This window comes from Pseudorasbora parva, chromosome 12 (assembly GCF_024679245.1).
Source record: "Pseudorasbora parva isolate DD20220531a chromosome 12, ASM2467924v1, whole genome shotgun sequence".
Classification (NCBI taxonomy): domain Eukaryota; kingdom Metazoa; phylum Chordata; class Actinopteri; order Cypriniformes; family Gobionidae; genus Pseudorasbora; species Pseudorasbora parva.
Genome location: NC_090183.1, coordinates 30,446,895 through 30,466,698, shown reverse-complemented (window position 1 = coordinate 30,466,698; position 19,804 = coordinate 30,446,895). Strand labels below are relative to the sequence as shown.

General features: G+C 38.4%; 1 protein-coding gene across 1 annotated transcript in view; it reads left to right on the top strand.

Moving 5' to 3' along the window:
- The window catches only part of zc3h3 (zinc finger CCCH-type containing 3), a 103,206-nt gene extending 84,511 nt beyond the window's left edge, over positions 1–18,695 (top strand). The window contains exons 9-12 of the mRNA XM_067459845.1: positions 2,862–2,993; positions 12,118–12,281; positions 12,498–12,664; positions 18,501–18,695. Of these exons, the coding sequence (XP_067315946.1) occupies positions 2,862–2,993; positions 12,118–12,281; positions 12,498–12,664; positions 18,501–18,571 (534 nt within the window). The 3' untranslated portion in view covers positions 18,572–18,695. The remainder of the gene's footprint in view (positions 1–2,861; positions 2,994–12,117; positions 12,282–12,497; positions 12,665–18,500) is intronic.
- The last annotated feature ends 1,109 nt before the right edge of the window (positions 18,696–19,804 follow it).

Here is a 19,804-nt window from a genome sequence, read left to right as displayed (position 1 = left end):
GCAGATTAAAACACAATGCTGTGCCTTCTACTGTATATTGGATCCGACAGAAATGGTGCAACAACACACTTATGTAATTAAAACATCTTTTTTATATCTAATATTAGTCCCGGGGCTGTGTTTTCCAGATGGGCTACCAAAACGAAAGCCCGTCTGCAGACCGGTGAATCTCAAATAGTGAAATAATATACCTTTCTTGATCTGGGCGTGCGCACGGGCGTGTGTGTGTGTGCACCTGGATCGTGCTTATATCCACTGATCAGGCGGGCCAAGTAATACAAAAAGAATTTTCCAATCAATCATAGCTCGATGAAAAATAAATAGTGTTTGTTTGATAAAGATGCTTACGAGCCCTGTGATTGAGAGAATCATTCCGGTTGCCGCTTTCAAAACAATCCCTCCCTCATGTGAACTAAACTGATAGGGGAGCTAAAGCTCATTTAATATGGAAATCTTATCCAATCCTAGCCGGGGGCATTTACTTCCAAGTCTCCAGTGCGGCACGCCCATCAAAACCCAGTGTTCAGAAGAGAGCCTCAAAACCAGTGTAGAAAATAGCCTATTACTTATTGTTTTTGAATGTAAAAAGCACACAAACGTCATTAGTTGGCCTCAGACCACAGTATAAAAACCTATGACACCTTTAAATATTTGTCATAATTAGCATTTATTTATTTCAGTATAAAACAAATGACTTGTTCCTCTTTATATATAAAGTTTTCTTCAACCATAAAAACAAAGCCTTTATAGCAGTAATTCTTAAAGTGTGGTCCGCCATCGACCCCTAGTGCTCCGCGAAAAGATGACCTAAACTAGGCAAGTGTTTATAAAATCGTCACTTAATTAAGTAGATTTTTAATGTACTTGCGAAACAGTTCTTGCCATTCTGTTTAAATAACGTAAAAAATGGATCTAAAATCCACAGATCTATTAGTTGTGTAATGTACTAGTTTTTGTTTCATGTGTAAAATCCCAGTAATTTCAGTGATATTGGACATTAAGGGGAACATTCTTTTTAGCATTGTATTGTTACCATAGTTATAACCATAGACTTCCTATACCCACCACCTCAGTTTTAAACTAATGGCTCTTTGGAATGGCATTAAGTGGGACCTAGGCTGTTACAGTGTGTTTAATACTGTTTAATTTACAGTTTTTTTTCCACATGTACAGTTTGTTGTTCATATTAAGCTGCAACTCATTTCACATTTACTTTTTCAAATTAAATAAAAATGTATATAATAATTTCTGATCATATAATTGCATTTGTGTTTGAATTATTAGTTTTTGACTTGAAACAGTTGCATATTAAACTTAAATTTAGCTTATCCTTCCTTTTTTGTTGGTTTTTGGGGGCGTGTTAGAGTGGGATTCTGTAGGTGGTCCTCGGAAAAAAAATTGGAAGATATATTGGTCCTTGGGCTGAAAAAGTTTGAGAAACACTGCTTTATAGTATAATATAGAAGTATATTATATATATATATATATATATATATATATATATATATATATATATATATATATATATATATATATATATATATATATAATAACTGCATGTGTGGCAAATTAATTGCGTATAAATGACAGGAATAGTGGAATTCCAGGTTTAGAAAGACACTGTCTATAACTTTCCCTATAATTCCTTCTCACAGTGAGACACCGTTTCCCTTGTTTGTTTGTCTAAGCATTCACTTTCTGTAAAACACACTAAATCTCTCTCTCTCTCTCTCTCTCTCTCTCTCTCTCTCTCTCTCTCTCTCTCTCTCTCTCTCTCTCTCTCTCTCTCTCTCTCTCTCTCTCTCTCTCTCTCTCTCTCTCTCCCTTTATGTTCTAGCACTTGTTCAGCCAATACCACCACACACCCCACCCCCCACACATACAAAAACACAGAATCATTGCACCTGTGACAGTCTTCACCCTCTACACCCTCCAGTGCACAGAGAGACCAGCTGTCCGCTTGTCTTAAAGGAGCAGAGCCACCTCATCGCAGCACAGGCCCACCTGCTAGTCCCAACCCTATATACCCCCTCCGTCTATTCCTCCACAGCCATGCATGGGGCTCAATTTAACCCCGCACCCTGTGTCATCCATGTATATGCCATGAAGCATTGCTTGGGTTCACGCCTGCAATTGAAAACGATCCAGTTCCCCCTTCCAAATAACCGAGTAACAAGACCCCCAACCCAGACCCCTTCACCCCAGTTGCAGCTAGTGTCCAATCCCCTCCCCTGCACATAAACACATCACGCAGGTGGTACGACGTCCCGCTTGGGTCAATATTTCTGTTGCAGTTAATTAAGCAGAAATGATATGACCCCCATGGAAATGAGATTCCACTTAAGAGGGCATCGCCCATTCCCTCCACCCCTTCCGCTCATCGTATACGTGAACCTCATATTCTATTTTAAGCCCAGAGAGCACTCAGTGACGTTCAGATTATTCATACATGCAGATTATATTCACGAAGAGTCAGTGCAAATCTATGCCATTGACACATGCACATAATTACTGATTAGACAATGTGTGATAAAGGCATGTTTTGACAGGGACTTCAATAGATTTGTGATCTAATACTGGTGCCATATTTGTGTAACTCACTTATGTTTCCCATCACTTATTCACTTTATAATCTACACACGTTAGAAAGTGAAATTCAATGCCAAGCTGTATTGTTACTGTTCTTATCCTTGCATTTTTCTTTTGTGGTTCAAACTAACCATATTCATTCACTCACTCTTTTTTTCAGTGCTAGAAGTTTAATTATTGAGATTATTTGAGGTTTTACAAAGTTGTCATTTGCATGGATCCCTGAAATCAATTTCAAGCTGTAAATGTTTGTTTCTTTCGTTTTTTTGTAGATGCCTGTGTGCTCGTACTTTCTGAAAGGGATCTGTAATAACAGTAGCTGTCCATATAGCCATGTCTATGTCTCACGCAAAGCTGATGTGTGCAAAGACTTCGTCCGAGGCTACTGCCCACAGGGAGATAAGGTGAGACTCTTTTTATTAAGGTAAAATGATTTCTGTTGCAAACAGATTATTCAATGAGGGGGTGTTTGACTATATGAAAACTTCAACCATTCTTGGTATATATATTTATGAATTTATTTTTGTTTTATTTATTAAAACTCAATTAATGTCTGAAATTGGTGTGAAGTAATAACAGCAATATTGGCTGTTCTTAAGCTGTTATTCACTATAAAATAATAATAATTATATACATTTATATACTGCTTTTGGCACTCACAACACTTAGAAAACTATGTAAATGAATAGTAAATTAACTGGAAATATTTTTTGTAATAATAATAAAAAAAAAATATATATATATATATATATATATATATATATATATATATATATATATATATATATATATATATATATATATATATATATATATATATATATATATATATATATATATATAATTTTTCTTAAAAACTATCTTAAGGGACTGTAAGTTTCCCTAATTGAGGAATCATACAACACACTATTATTGTAATCAAATAATTCTGTGGTGATTTGTGTTGATATGGAGAGTGAACAACTGCGAGTGACGTTTGGCCTGTAATGCGATTCAGTGTTTCAGGTCAACAAAATACAAAAAAGTACATGTACATGGTACATGCTTTGCTGTCAATGTCTGTTTTATAGCTCTTAATGAAGGAATGTGATTTACTGGTGGTCTTTTTCGAGAGGTTTAAAATAGATCTCTCAATAGTTGACTGCGTTCCGAATGTTAATTTAAACCATCATCCAGGTGCTTATGACATATGTATTTGGTTTCCTCCCTGTTTGTGAGTGAGTGACATATTGAGGGCAGTAACTAAGAGAGAACGACATGACCCACATTTATCAAGTGTCCTTGTATGCTCTTAATACAGCAGGTTCTAACCCATCCGTGACCTTTCTCTCTCTCTCTCTCTCTCTCTCTCTCTCTCTCTCTCTCTCTCTCTCTCTCTCTCTCTCTCTCTCTCTCTCTCTCTCTCTCTCTCTCTCTCTCTCTCTCTCTCTCTCTCTCTCTCTCTCTCTCTCTCACACTCTCTCACACTCTCTCTCTCACACACACACACACACACACACACACACACACACACACACACACACACTCCTGTTGTCCCCATCACACCTGTCCTGCTTGCATGAGACAGTTGTAGCCACTGTCATGTTATGTAGTACTACCTATTACATTCTTCTTCTCCTCCAATTTAATTTACATGTCATCATATAACGTGTGCTACCCGCATTATTTTGTTATATTTTAGCAATCTTAGCTTATTTGTGTACTTAATTATGTGTCTTTATTTATTTTTTTAAATAACACTTTACAATACGGTTCAATTCATTTACATTGGTTAATTAGACATCATGAACTAACAATGAACAATGCTTTGCAGCATATATTCATTTTGGTTAATATATGTTAATCATAAATAAACATTATGTAATGTATAATGAATGAACATGAATTAAGAATTTTCTTTATAAATGAACATTATCAAGCTTAAAAAAACTTTTAAAAACTTTTCGTTGTTAGTTCACGCTGCTTACTGCATTTTAAAAAAATAAAAGAACTTTACTGTAAAGTTATTATCAAAAGGTTTACTCTTTTTGCTACAGATTTAAGCCGGGAAGCTTTTGAGATAATAACATAATTCATATATGCCAGAACAAAAGTCATTTATTTTTGCCTGGCTTTATTGTTCTTCCGCAGAAACTTTCATGGCCGCCCCTATCAGTTTCTTCCTCTTTGGATTTGTCTCATTCTAATGAATTGTTTCTCCGCAGTGTTTTCTGCTTCTCCCGTCTTCTCTCTTTGTCTCTGTCTGTCTCTCGCTCTGTTTTTTCCCCTCCATTTGTTCTTCTTTGCTTTCCCTTCATCGTAACAAATGCATTCTCCCGCTGTCAGGGCTCATTTAAATATTTGGGGTGAGAATGAGAATATATAAGAAGAGAGATATTAATATTTATTCTATTAGCCGAAGTGCTTAGGTCTGTAATTTTGCGCCGTCCCAAAAGCACTGTCTTAGATATGATGGATAGCACACCATAATTATGGACGTGAAAAAGTGCTGATGACAGCAGTACAGGCGAGAGGCCAGCAATGGATACGCCAGCGGAGCAAGGGTTAAAGAACACTCTCATCCTCTTCATTTCTCCCTCCCTCTATTCTTTTTCTCCTTCTCCGGCTCACTCTTTCTGTCTGCCATTTCCCATGTTTTTTCTGTCCCGTTTCTTCTTTTGTTTGTTGGCCACATCCATTCACAACTCACCCTGATCACTCTTCTTTTGATTCTCCTACCCTTCCTCTCATCCCTCTATCACTCTGTCACTATTCTCATTTCCCAGCTCTTTATCATAAGCTCACACCACCATTCTATCTTTCTGTCTCTCTCTCGCTCTTTCTTGCTCACTGTCTCAGTAATGTAAAATGTGCTGACTCTTTCTGCTTTGTGGCCAGTAGAAAGCTCTTCTAATAGGCCCCAGAGACTTCCCAGCCTTTCTTAAATCAAGTGGAAAATTGTTAACTTGCACTGATATAAAGATGTTCCATCCACTTCTCTTTTTTTTCTCTCACACACTTCTCTTTTCTCTCTATTTTGCTGCTTTTATGTAAATTAAAATGTATGAGAGAGCACGGTTGGGGAGGACTAGGGCTTTTGTGTTTTCTTTGCCCGGATCACAGCCGTGAACATCAAAGTTAATGAGCCTTCTCAGTACTGCGTCCACTTCCCATCCCATCAGTAGGATTTTCTTCTAATTAGATATGATTCCAAATAGCCAATCAACTTATAAGTTGATGAATCGACTAGTAAAGGTTACACTTTTGCATGTAATTTATGCAAGCCAAAGATTAAAATGCTGTCTGCATCTAAGACTTCAAGCACATGCAGGTGAATAATAGCCTGTTTCATTGCACTCTAATTCGATGTTTATTTCTAATGTGTATTTCATAGTTTAATTTGTCCCGCCACAGTTTTGGGATGAACCTAAAAGATCACTAACGTTGTGTTTTGTGCCATTGCTTTGGCAAAGCATCTGTCAATCGAACATAAAAATGTGATCAAATTAAATAGGTGTGCCGGGTTTCAGAACAAAGTGCACTTCTCGCAAGCAGCTCATGATTCGCGTCTCAAAATGGCTCCATTCACAGTTAATGCTGTAAGCTCCATCACTGTATGTGTTGCATATATTTTTTTTAGCATACATTTGTAGCAATTTTGCACTTAGACTGTCAGTTTGGGATATACATACCAGGCGGAACATTCTGACCACTGACTGGTGAAGTGATAACACTCATCTCTTCATCATCTGCACCTGTTAGTGAGTAGGATATATTAGGCAACAAGTGAACATTTTATCTTCAAAGTTGAGGTGTTAGAAGCAGGAAAAATGGACAAGCGTAAGGATTTGAGTGAGTTTGACAAGGGCCAAATTGTGATGTATAGACGACTTGGTCAGAGCATCTCCAAAACTGCAGCTCTTGTGGGGTGTTCCTTTGTGCAGTGGTCAGTATATATCAAAAGTGGTCTAAGGAAGGAACAGTGGTGAACTGGCGACAGGGTCACTTGGGGAGTGAATGCTGGTTTGTGTGGTCTGATCAAACAGACTAGCTACCAAATTGCTGTAGTTCAAATAGCTTAAGTTAATGCTGGTTCAGATAGAAATGTGTCAATGCACAGTGCATCAACGTTAGCTGCATATGGGGCTTATAAAGCATGTTGCGTTATGAATTTGCACATGGTTTGTCTTTAAACATATTAAAAACACTAAACAACATTAAAACCTTGATTGTCACCACAGAGGAGCTTTAAACATTCTTATATAATTTGTAATATAAAATGTCACAGTAAAAAATTAAGAATAGCTACTTTTTTGATAGTAACTTTTTTTATAGTGTAGCTAACTTTTTTTTAACAATGAAAGCTTGACTTGATCTTAACGTATAAGTAGATTGTAGCAGTTTCCTCAACACTGGATTTACAGTCCCTGACAAAAGTCTTGTCGCTTGTGTACAAATTGACCTAAAGTGGCGCTGAAATATATTTCTAATCAAGATTTCTTTACAAGAAATGGCTCATTTTAATCCCACCAGCTTTTGTGATAATGTTTCAGTGAAAAACTAAACTTTCAAAAAGTATTCTAATATTCACAGCTTGGTAAAGCCCATTGAGCCAATTTTTGCAAAGACATAAGTGTTGTCACCTTGTCATATGAGCTTCACCTGTGACCTGTAATAATGGATCAATTAGGTCTCAAGTGTGTATAAAAAGAACCCCAGTACACTAGACCTTCACATCAACTGCAACTAGACCTCTGCAAACATGCCTAAGATTCACCCTGAGACTAAAGTTTTGATTATCAAGAGGCTGAATACCAGATCCACTGCTGATGTGGCAGACACCAATGTGTCTCAGCATCAAATACAGAGGATAAAAAAAAGATTTGAAGAGACTGGAGACATTTTTTGACAAGCCCAGGTCAGGCAGACCCCGCAAGACAACTGCTCAAGAGGACCGTTTGTTGGCTCAAATCCAAGGCCAGCCCATTTTCCACTGCAGCAGAGCTCCACGAGACCTGGTCACCTGAAGTCCCTGTGTCAACCAGAACAGTTTGTCGGATTCTGTCTCGAAATGGCCTCCATGGTCGAATCAGTGCCCAGAAGCCAGCACTAAACAAAATACAATTGAAAAACCGTGTGGCATTTGCCAAGGCCCACAGCCTGCTAAAAGGATGGACGCAGGAAAAGTGGCAGAAGGTGCATTTTCAGATGAATCTTCTGTTGAATTACACCACAGTCACCGCAAATATTGCAGGAGACCTACTGGTGCCCGAATGGATCCGAGATTCACCCAGAAAACAGTGAAGTTTGGTGGCGGAAAAATCATGGTCTGGGGTTACATCCAGTATGGGGGTGTGCGAGAGATCTGCAGGGTGGAAGGCAACATCAATAGTCTAAAATACCAAGAAATCTTAGCTACCTCTTATATTCCCAACCATAAAAGAGGCCAAATTCTGCAGCAGGACGGTGCTTCATCGCATACTTCCATCTCCACATCAAAGTTCCTCAGGCGAAGAAGATCAAGATGCTCCAGGATTGGCCAGCCCAGTCACCAGACATGAACATCATTGAGCATATGTGGGGTAGGATGAAAGAGGACGCATGGAAGACGAAACCAAAGAATATTGATGAACTCTGGGAGGCATGCAAGACTGCTTTCTTAGCTATTCCTGATGACTTCATCAATAAATTGTATGAATCCTTGCCAAACCGCATGGATGCAGTCCTTCAAGCTCATGGAAGTCATACAAGATATTAAATTTGGATCTCACAGCACCACAACTTAATTTGCTGACATATTTTTGTATTTGCAGTAAATTTGTTCAATTTCTGTATAGGCGACAAAACGTTTGTCTTGCCAAAATTTGACCTTTCTGTCTTGATTAAATGATAAATATTTTCTCTGTGAACATTATTTATCATCATTTGGGAGGGTTTTAGCTTTTCATATGAGCTATTTCTAACACCAATGAATTAATTAAAAGTCAGGTTAATATCAGGTATTTCTAAATAGATAAGCGACAAGACTTTTGTCAGGGACTGTATATCACACATACTTCTCATATTTTAGCTTTCCCTAATTTGTATAAATTAAATTATTGGTTTAATAATTCAACTTTTTTATTAAAAGAGCAATTAAAAGATTTGTGAAAACTAGTTAAAAAACTAAAATAAACTGAATGTATATGGACAAACAGAAAAGAATTACAGAAAAGTTGAAAAAACTACAAAAAGGTTTTTATGTTTTATATAAATGTTTAATATAAGTAATTTGCCACTTCACTGAGCAATACTTGAAACGTGCAATATCTATTAGCATAATTTAGTTAATCTTAGGTTTTTCTGTGTGTGTGTGTGTGTGTGTGTGTGTGTGTGTGTGTGTGTGTGTGTGTGTGTGTGTGTGTGTGTGTGTGTGTGTGTGTGTGTGTGTGTGTGTGTGTGTGTGTGTGTGTGTGTGTGTGTGTGTGTGTTTACTGCTATACTGATATACTGTGATACTACTATTTTACCTATCCCTGCTCTTGCTAAATCCAATTCCCCCATTGCGGGACAAATAAAGGCTTAACTACTACTACTACTTCTACTACTACTTCTAGAACTGTTTTCAGATTTTTCTAATCATTAAATGCATGTTGTGATTTATAAATTGTTTTTGCCCTTTAAATGAAAGCCGTTGAAGCCCAAAACAATATTGGACCCAACTGCCCTTTCACTCTATGGAGGAAAAATGCATTTTTCAACATATCTTCTTTTAGAAGAGTTCAGTGTTCACTTCTGTCAGAAGTAGTGCTCTTTCAAAAGTGTTCTTCCCAGACACAGACAGACAGGTTTGGAATTACATTTTTTGGGTGAACTAAACATGCTGACCAACTTAAGTTGGTCTCATAAACCAGACTTTGAATTCTCCCAAACTTTGAAATGGCCAGGAATTCCCCCCACTTAAGAAAAGGGTGTGGTTTATGGTTTTTGTGCGACAAATCTGGCAAGGCTTCCATGATAATATACTTCTATGCAACAGTGTTAGCTCTTGCAAACAAAAGAGCTGAAGGCTCTACAAAAGATTATACAGACTTATTTACACTCGACAAAACTCCTGAAAAAGATTTGATGTCATGATCCTTGCAGATTTGGGGAATAGTCACTGTAAGACTCGACTGTGGCAGCTTGGCAAACCTTTTTTACTCCTGAAAGATTAAAAACGTGCACACTGACTTCAGGATGTAGCATAGAAGCCAAAAAGTCTGAAATTGGTGGGTTCAACCAGCTCTGGCCATCTTAGCAGTCAATATGCATCAAACAGTCTGTTGACACGTGAGAGAATACTCTGTGGATCCAGTCAATGTTGTTGAATTATAAATGCCCTGGAGATGCCAGTGTAATTGTAGGTACATTTCACAGCAAAACAGCCAGTGGTTCCCAAACACGTTCCTGGAGCCTGGAGAAAATGTACAATGTTGGGGGACATTGTACATTTTGCATATCTCCTTTGTCTGAAACACCCATTTCAGATCTTTGAGTCACTACTAATGAGCTGATGACCTGAATTAGGTGTGTTTGATTGAGGAGACATGCAAAATGTGCAGTGTAACGGGGCCTCCAGGAACGTGGTTGGGAACCACTGCTATACGCCATATTAGTTGTGACATAGAGGCCAACAAAGCAACGGTCATTTTATGTTTTTATTTTTCCAATTATACTGAATACATTATGAGCTCAGGAACAGTGATGTCGGTTATATATATATATATATTGCCGCACATCAATATTATTTTATCAGTTGTCTGATGATTGGGTGTATCTGGCATTCATTTTTGCTGTGATTTAAAAGGGAAAGCTAGTAACTTATATGAAAGGAGACACTTTGCATGAAATGTACCATTTTTAGTGAAAAAGTCTGTGTGACTTGACATTTTCTCCATAAACATAATTCAAAGATCAGGCACATTAGTAGTAATTGTTTATATCGTCGTAAATATGAAATCAGAATCTGCAGAATTACACAAGCAGCACTCTTATAATCAGATTAGCCTTCTCGGTGTTTGTAATTTCTCACAATTTACACATTTGTTCTATCTGCCTTCACCGGACCTTTGAGTGATTAAAGCGCGACATGGATGTTATCAGTCAAACAAGAAACAAATGGGTGTTTAAAAAAAGAAAGGTCCCAAATGCTCTTCTGAAATGGGGTGGAATTGGAATCGACTGAATTCAAGTGGCAGGGGATTTAGCAAATTGAGCCAATTAGCCATGAGTGTGGTGAGTGATGATGTTGTCTATAGGATGATTTAGGGGGCATTAGAGACCCAGATTCATTGGGTGCGATAATCCAGTTACACTAGCCTCTGTGTGTATATATAAAATATACTTAAAGTGTTTCCTGTATAACAGAAAATATAGCAAAAGCTGTCCTCTTGGGCTTAAAAATTCCATAGCCACTGTACGTCTGCAATTAGTGATAAAGTCTGTTCCTTAATCTCATAATCTAGACATGAATTTGAATGACAACTTTTTTTGTTGTTGTTTGTATTTTTCACCGTAGCTGGCTTTTACTTGACCTCCGAATGCGGCAGTTACACATGATGCATTTACTATAGGGGTTTACTGTGGGTCATATTGGTGAGCTATTTTTCACACGCCGTAAAAAAAAAAAAACTGGTGCTATAAACTGAAGGAAGAAAAAGTGGCTGCATATGTGCAACAATTAAAAAAGTATCACAGCTGGATTACAAGAACATGTTTCATGTGTGTGAACTGTCCCTGAGGGTTAAATCTTACAAAATATGTCTGATTTCTGAGTGCCTTTCATTTCTAAGCATAAGATGAGAGCCTCTGGTGTTATAACTGTTATAACTGTAGATTGGGTAATTTTAGGCCGTTTCTGTCTCTGACCTGATCCCTGTTGGGGGAGAGTGTCTCTGGGCGGTCTGTCCCTGAAGGGTGAAAGGGAGTCCACACTGTTCCCGGACACACGATCCTTCAGCCACCTTCAGCTTACAGACACTCTCGCTCTCTCGCTCTCTCGCTCTCTCGCTCTCTCTCTCTCTCTCTCTCTCTCTCTCTCTCTCTCTCTCTCTCTCTCTCTCTCTCTCTCTCTCTCTCTCTCTCTCTCTCTCTATTTATGGAGCAACTTGCCCCACACTCACCCAGTCCCCCCTCTCTCACTTGTACACGCGTCTCGCGCTCCTCACCCCATAGTGGGGTATAATTAGCTCCTCTGACAGGTGGGAGGGATCGGGTCTCCCGAAGAATGAAGCTACCAATTTACGCCCAAATTACACAGGCACACAGACACTCTCACCTTCTCTCACTTACACACACAAACACATGCTCACCTTCTCTCACTTATCAGATACATGCACCTACTGATGTGTGATCACACACAAACACTTACTTTTGCTAACTTCAGTGCACTCCTATAGAGTGTGGCAAATATGAAATATGTGCTTTCGTTAAGCCCGACGGTGTCCCACATGTTCATTACCAACCCACAAAACATCCATTGTGAATCTGGACATAAAGAAATAAAGCAATATTCTGTTCTCTCCTCAGTGTAAGAAGAAACACACACTGGTGTGTCCAGACTTCTCCAGTACCGGCGTGTGTCCACGTGGGACCAAATGCAAGTTACACCACAGAGAGAGTGTGAAACGCACCGGCTCTAACGCAAGCTTTGGACCGGCCAAAAAAGCTCGCACCAGAGATGTTATAAAGAGGTCAGGAACAGGAACTCATCCCACATAGGCCTTTAATATTCTAATTTGCCATCTGTATTTTTATATTACTATTATTTACAGGGAAGTGACCTGAATAACCCAACTCTCCCATAGGCATACTGATCATTTATAAATTCCTTTGAAAATAAAATGAACACTTATAAAAGAAAATAAATCTTTTTCTTTTTTATAATAATTTGTGTTTTGCCTTTTCAGTCCGGAGGAAGTTCAGACTCAGTCTACTGTGTCCATACAGGCAGATGAGGGCTCGTCCTCGGGTCCTGAGAAGCTGCCCTCCTTCATTTCTTTGTCCAGCTCCCCTGATACATCAGAGAACCTTGATTCCCCAAAGATCCTTCACACGGCAGGCTTACAGGCCAAAGGTGTGTACTGTATGTGAGCAGGAAGTTAGATTTAAATAATAATATAATGATTAATAATAGCATGCATTAGATGCGATGCATACATTGGCTCTTACAAAGTATTTAGACATTTAAGCTACACTTAATTGTATTGGTTAAGTGTTACCCAAGTGGCTCTTTAAAGAAAGATAGCAAAGCAATCACAAAAATACATTTATTCGGTTTTATTTGAGAATTATATTAATTAAGTATTTGGGCACACAGTGATCAACACCTGTGGTTACTCTTCTGGGACGTTCATACATTGGGTGACCACATGTCCCGTTTTTCCTGGGGCAGTCCTGTATTTTAGATTTATTTTTAGTGTCCTCACTTATGAAAAAAAAAATCAGTTTTGTTCCATATTTCTTCTTTCCTAAATTGTCTTTTCTAGGTTATCATAAAAGCGACTAGCAGTCTATTGTCACGCGAGAATAGCCTAATCATATGTAGCCAATCACAATTCATTATCGATTAACTTGCAGTTAGTAAAGGCGGGATATTAGAGAACGTGGAGGAGAGCAGGTCAGACGTGAAGATGTCGAAGTGTGTGTGTGTACATTTATCTTCAAAAAGAGTTTATCTAGTTGTTATGCAACGTAGTATCACGCTGAATGATAAACACCACAAGTGCTCTCTCTATCCCAAATTCAGTTCTCTTTACGCCTGAATGGTCATACAACCAGTTGTCAAAATGCAATTTTCCACAACGATTCGGTGAAAACCAGATATGTGTCAGTATATTAGATCCTAGCATTTGGTCTTAAAGTCACAGCAGCCAAAAATACCTGTGATTTTAATGTTAATACAACAAAAGATATTAAACATATACATGTTTATTAAATCTGCTGTACTTTAAAAACATAGTTTATTTAGTTTGTCCTGTTGTTTGTAATTTGCTTCTTTGTTTTGTTTTTATATTATATAAACATATTTATATATTTATGATGTATACCGATCAGGCATAACATTACGAACACTGACAGGTGAAGTGAATAACACTCATTATCTCTTCTTCATTGCACCTGTTAGTGGGTGGGATTGTGGCCAAATTGTGATGGCTACACAACTGGTCAGAGCATCTACAAAACTGCAGCTCTTGTGCTTCTGGTCTGTAGTGGTCAGTATCTATCAAAGGTGGCCCAAGGAAGGAAGGGTGTGGAACCAAACGTGGGGAACGAAGGCTGACCCGGGTTGTCAGATCAAACAGACAAGCTACTTTAGCTCAAATTGCTCAAGAAGTTAATGCTGGTTCTGATAGAAAAGTGTCAGAATACACAGTTTGTTGAATATGGGGCTGCATAGCCACAGACCAGTCATGGTGCCAATGCTGACCCCTGTCCACCGCCCAAAGCGCAAACAGTAGACACGTGAGCATCAGAACTGGACCACAGAGCAATGGAAGAAGGTGGCCTGCTCTGATGAATTACATTTTCTTTTACATCACGTAGATGGCCCGGGTGCGTCAGCGTCAGTTACCTGGGGAACACATGGCACCAGGATGCACTATGGGAAGAAGGCAAGCTGGCAGAGGCAGTGCAATGCTTTGTGCAATGTTCTGCTAGGAACCCTTGGGTCCTGTCATCCATGTGAATGTTACTTTAACACGTACCACCTACCTAAGGATTGTTGCAGATCATGTACACTTTTTCATGGAACCGGTATTTCTTGGTGGCTGTGGCGTCTTTCAGCAGGATAATGCGCCCTGCCACAAAGCAAAAATGGTTCAGGAATAGTTTGAGGAGCACAACAAGTTTGAGGTGTTGACTTGGCCTCCAAATTCCCCAGATCTCAATTTAATCGCGCATCTGTAGGATGCGCTGAAGTCCGATCCATGGAGCCCCACCTTGCAACTTGCAGGACTTAAAGGACCTGCTGCTAACATATCAGTGCCAGATACTAAAGCACACCTTCAGGGGTCCAGTGGAGTCCATGCCTCGACAGGTCAGGGCTGTTTTGGCAGCAAAAGGGGGACCAACACAATATTAGGAAGGTAGTCATAATGATATGCCTGATCGGTGTATATTGTTATAATGAAATATGTGAAATGTGGCCTGTCTATCCCATCCCGTATTCCACCATGAGAAATCTGTTGTGTGTGTGTGTGTGTGTATTTGTGTGTGTGTGTGTGTGTGTGTGTGTGTGTGTGTGTGTGTGTGTGTGTGTGTGTGTGTGTGTGTGTGTGTGTGTGTGTGTGTGTGTGTGTGTGTGTGTGTGTGTGTGTGTGTGTGTGTGTGTGTGTGTGTGTGTGTGTGTGTGTGTGTGTGTGTGTGTAACTATTTTTTAATAGCCTTTTTAAGAGTGGCTTAAGAGTTCAAATACTTTTTGGCGTCACTGTATATATAAAGAGTATGGAGATGATAAATATTTATGGAGTAAATAGTTGTGTTATTTAATGCGCAGTGATGGGGTTAATAATAACGAGAGGGTGATATTATTTAAGAGCGAACTACATGAGGTATATAATACTTACTGAGGGGTTACTAATATTTAGGTTTGTTGTTAAGGACAGGCACAGCTGAAGCTGGTATGTCAGTCTGACTGATAGAGGATTAGAGGAGAGGGGCCCTATATTCTCACACACACACACACACACACACACACACACACAGAGACACCAGCCGCACCCTATGGAACACTGTCTTTCTATCTCCACACTCAATAAGACTGACCTGAGACTGCATATCACTTTTTTAAATCCAGTTGAACTCTTTTAATTTTGTCTTCTCCTTTTTCATGCTTTGACACTTCCTATTTTAAATGAGTTACTGCAGAACAGAAACCGCTGTCATTAACCTCTGACCTTACACCCTAACAGTGTCTTTTCAGTCACATGGACATACTGAAGCCCATTCACTCATTCTCTTGTCTCTCTGTTTTAGCTAATGTTCATGCATGTTTGCTTTCTATTTTTCAAAGCTTTCATGAATTATGGCAAGTTTATTTATGTCATGTCTGCATATTTATATACAAAATTTGTGCTTGTTGTGCATACACACACACTCACAAACACTTCCTACTTCTCTGATGCCAAGTTCCAGACCAGTTTCCCTTTGGGATCATTGATGGCAGCCCTGAGTCTCAGAATAGCACAGGTGCCCACCAGACCACCATGGCTTTTCACATGTCACTTTCTCATCCTGTTGTCTGAAATAATCTGCTACATACAGACTGAACAATTGCTGCTCTCAAAGCAAATTTGACTTTTCTGATTAACTTCAACAATCTGGATTCCTTAATCGTTGTGTTAATAATTATCTTGAATTATCTTGGAGATGAAACGATGGATAATGTTTGGAAAACCATACTTAATGCATTTTAGATTTCAACATAACATAACGTGTCCTTAAAAACTTTGTTAATTTTGTTACATTTTAAACAAAATAATTAGTCTACCAAATTTACTTTTTTAGTCAAATTGGTTATGAAGTAAAAATGTAAATATGGATTTCTTTTAAATATTAGCTTATTTGAGTTCTTTGTTGTGAAAACATTCTAATTGGAATTTATACCTCCTGTTTACGGCATCAATCCAAATACATTAATTTAACTGGAATTTAAAACACATTCTCTTCAGATTGGCAAACATGCCTGGTGCTGATCATTATGACAGCAGCTCTGATGCTTAAATATCGCATTACATTTTATTACGTTTTTATATCCGCTTCGGCTGCAAACAGATGTTCCAGAACTAGTACTTAAACTGAAAGTCATTAAAATCACCCTTGTGCATGTGTATGTGTTCATGTTTTTCTATCCCGTTGGGGACAACCTGAATGCACACTGACTCATGTCGCCATGGGGACCTAAATTGAATTATTTATTTTATTTTTTATTTTTTCGAAAATGATTGAGGGGATAGAATATATAGTTTGTACAGTATAAAAACCATTATGTCTATGGAGAGTCCCCACAAAGATAGTGAACCAGGTGTGTGTGTGTGTGTGTGTGGGGGGGGGGGGGGGGGTTGGTATGGGGGAGGTTTGGTATGGGTGGGTGGTCCAAGTAAACCCTCCTTTATGAGGATAAAATGTCCCCACAAAGGATTTCCGAAATCTTTTTTGGTCCCCATGAGGAACACAACTTATAAATCAGACTAGTATTCGTTTTTTTTTTTTTATTTAAAAATGCAAGTTTTCCGTGATGGGAAGGATTGTGGCTAGGGGATAGAATTGGTACAGTATAAAATCATTGTCTATGGAGAGTCCACATACAACATGAAATGTTTGCACACGTTCATGTTTTTCTATCCCAATGGGAACTTTAACCTGAATGCACACAGACTCATGGTGTCCTCATGAGGATACAAACTTATAAATCATACAGAATGAGTTTCTTTGAAAATATAAAAATGCAGAAAGTTTTGTGGATGGATAGGTTTAGGGGTAGGGTTAGTGTAAGGGCCGGGGTTAGATTATACTGTTAGTACAGTATAAAGAGCATTACGTCTATGTAGAGTCCCCATAAAGATGGTAAAGTGTTCGTGTACGTGCGCAAGTGCAAGTGTGTGTGTGTGTGTGTGTGTGTGTGTGCATGCGCGAGTGCAAGTGTGTGTGTTTACGTGCACGCGTATATGTGTGCGTTTCATTTAAAAACATTGGAGCTGGTTCTAAATAAGAACTAACTCTCGATTCCCAACTCTAGCGAGGTTACCAGCCACACAGACTCACACTTGGAGCAGTTAATTGTTACTAATGACAGTGTAGCTCTCACTCTAAAGATTGTGGCCTTCCAGACAAACTTCTCTCTGCTTTGCATAAATTATCCCAGACTCTATGCATCACTGCCTGCGTCTTCTCTTTTCCCTTCAGTCTCTGTGCTATCACTCACTCTGAGACAATCACACACTCATGTGTCACTCCTCTATCAGTAAAAACAGAGTGATAGCTACTCCTGTCATTACATAGCAGGTGCTATTTATTTCTTGTCCGTCTGTTTTGTTTTTCCAAATCAAAGTTTCATCTGCTTCAATTGTAGCATCAGTTACTGCTGTGTAACCATCAAACAATCCAGAGGTGGACAAAGTATACAACTTCATTACTTGAGTAAAAGTAAAAGTACTATTGGTCAAATATTACTCCGTTACAAGTGAAAGTTGTAAAAACAGATTTTTACTTAAGTGAAAGTACAGAAGTATTTGTTTTCAAAAGTACTTAAGTATCAAAAGTAAATTTCCTTTTTTATGTCTACGCATTACTTTATTATCGTTGTAATGTGCCATGTGATGGCACATTATGCCATCATAGTTTAAGCCAGTCAGTGATGCTCCATCCTACATATTAGCATACTACTAACTAATTTAAATACTTGTATAAAAGTTACAAAGCGCTGTCACTTTAAGGCCAAATGCATGGATCATATATACTGATGTGTATTAGTGTATATGATCTATGCAGTCGGCCTTAAAGTGACAGCGCTTTGTATCTGATATTCTCCCAACTGTTTACCTTCACTTAAGACATAATCAACTTTGTTTATGTGAATACTCGCCATAATGAGCATTTTGAAATCCATTTTCTTACATTTTGCTATAAACTATAAATCAATGTTAAAAGAAATGATGGGAAATCATTGAACTTCACGTGACCCTACAAGAGTGATTCCTGATAGGCTGTCTGCTCAAGTAAAGAAAATCAAAAAGTGTACTTAAGTACAGTACTAAGGTAAATGTACTTAGTTACTGTCCACCTCTGAAACAATCACAATTCACTTCCTCGAGTACATGAAATAACATTTAGTGGATAACATGTTGTTCTTTTCCTTTGGCACAGAGTTCCTTTTGTGGGATTTTTCTTCCCCTTTCTTCTCTCTGTTACAGGAAAGACGCTACATATCAAGCCACGATTCTTATCTTCAACACAAACGGAAGCCTTGCCAAAGGAGGGCTAATGGTGGGTGTTTTAATCAGTAATAAAAAATGAATCTTTTTTTTTTTAACTTCGCTTTTATTTTAGAAATAAGAAATTGACTCCGCCTCTCCTGAGCAGTTTACAAAGACATCTGTACATTTGACCCTCACAGCTATTATTTTTTTATACATATATATATATATATATATATATATATATATATATATATATATATATATATATATATATATATATATATATATACATATATATATATATATATATATATATATCAAGTCGCGTTTTGTTTTTGATTATTGATTATACAGATTTCTCAGAATATATTAATAAGTATTTACAATTACAGAACTGAATTTATGCGTTATTATCAAATACTGTTCTGCAAAAAAAAAAATGCAGAAATTTTCATTCGGAGTGAGTGTCAAAGTGTCAAAGTTATTCTCAGGGGGTTTTAAAACCATGTTTCTGTTGTGGTTTGTTGTGCAAAGAATTTTATTTTATCGTTTAGAATGTGCGCTTGTGAAATTGTATTTTCAAAGAATGTAAAACTACTTAATAAAATTGCTTTATGATTTGTGCAACTGGGTCTCTCTTTAATTGTGAGCGTGTTTGCCCTCATGTGTGAGAACTCCTAAAATCATGACTAAAGAGGAGCTTCGTTTAGCGTGAAAAGTATTGACATTCGTCTACATGTGTTGTGAAGCAGGTGGATGTAAAGAACATCGTTCATGGGTGTGTGTCTGTCACTGTAATTGAGTCTTAAGGAATCTATAGGAAAAGGGGAAAAAAACATAACGCCTCCCTTACACTCTTCAAAAGCTCATTTTTCTTCTTCTCTCACTTTTTCCTCTCTAACTGCTGTCTGACCAAATCCATCACAACTAATTTCTGACAATGTCATTTTCCTTTTCTTCTCCCTGTCTTTTCCTAAAATGCGCATTTGATTGAGGATCCGTCCGTAGATGAGCCTGCCTCTTGCGGTCCTCCTCCTCTCCCTCTTCTCCGTCGGGTAATGTAATTAGGATGTTGGGTGTTAAACAGTGGTACAGAGAGGATGATGGGAGCTGTAATCCCTTGAACGCCCCTCACTGTGCGGAGGAGACTGCTGATATTCAGACTATTAATGCTCCGTTGAACCAAGGCCTCTTGCTCCGTGCTCTGTGACAAACGACTGCCGGTCGCAACGGGAAACCTGGTTAACCATCGCCGGCAGCAACGACAGGGGGCATTAATACACCGTGGCGAGGGTCTC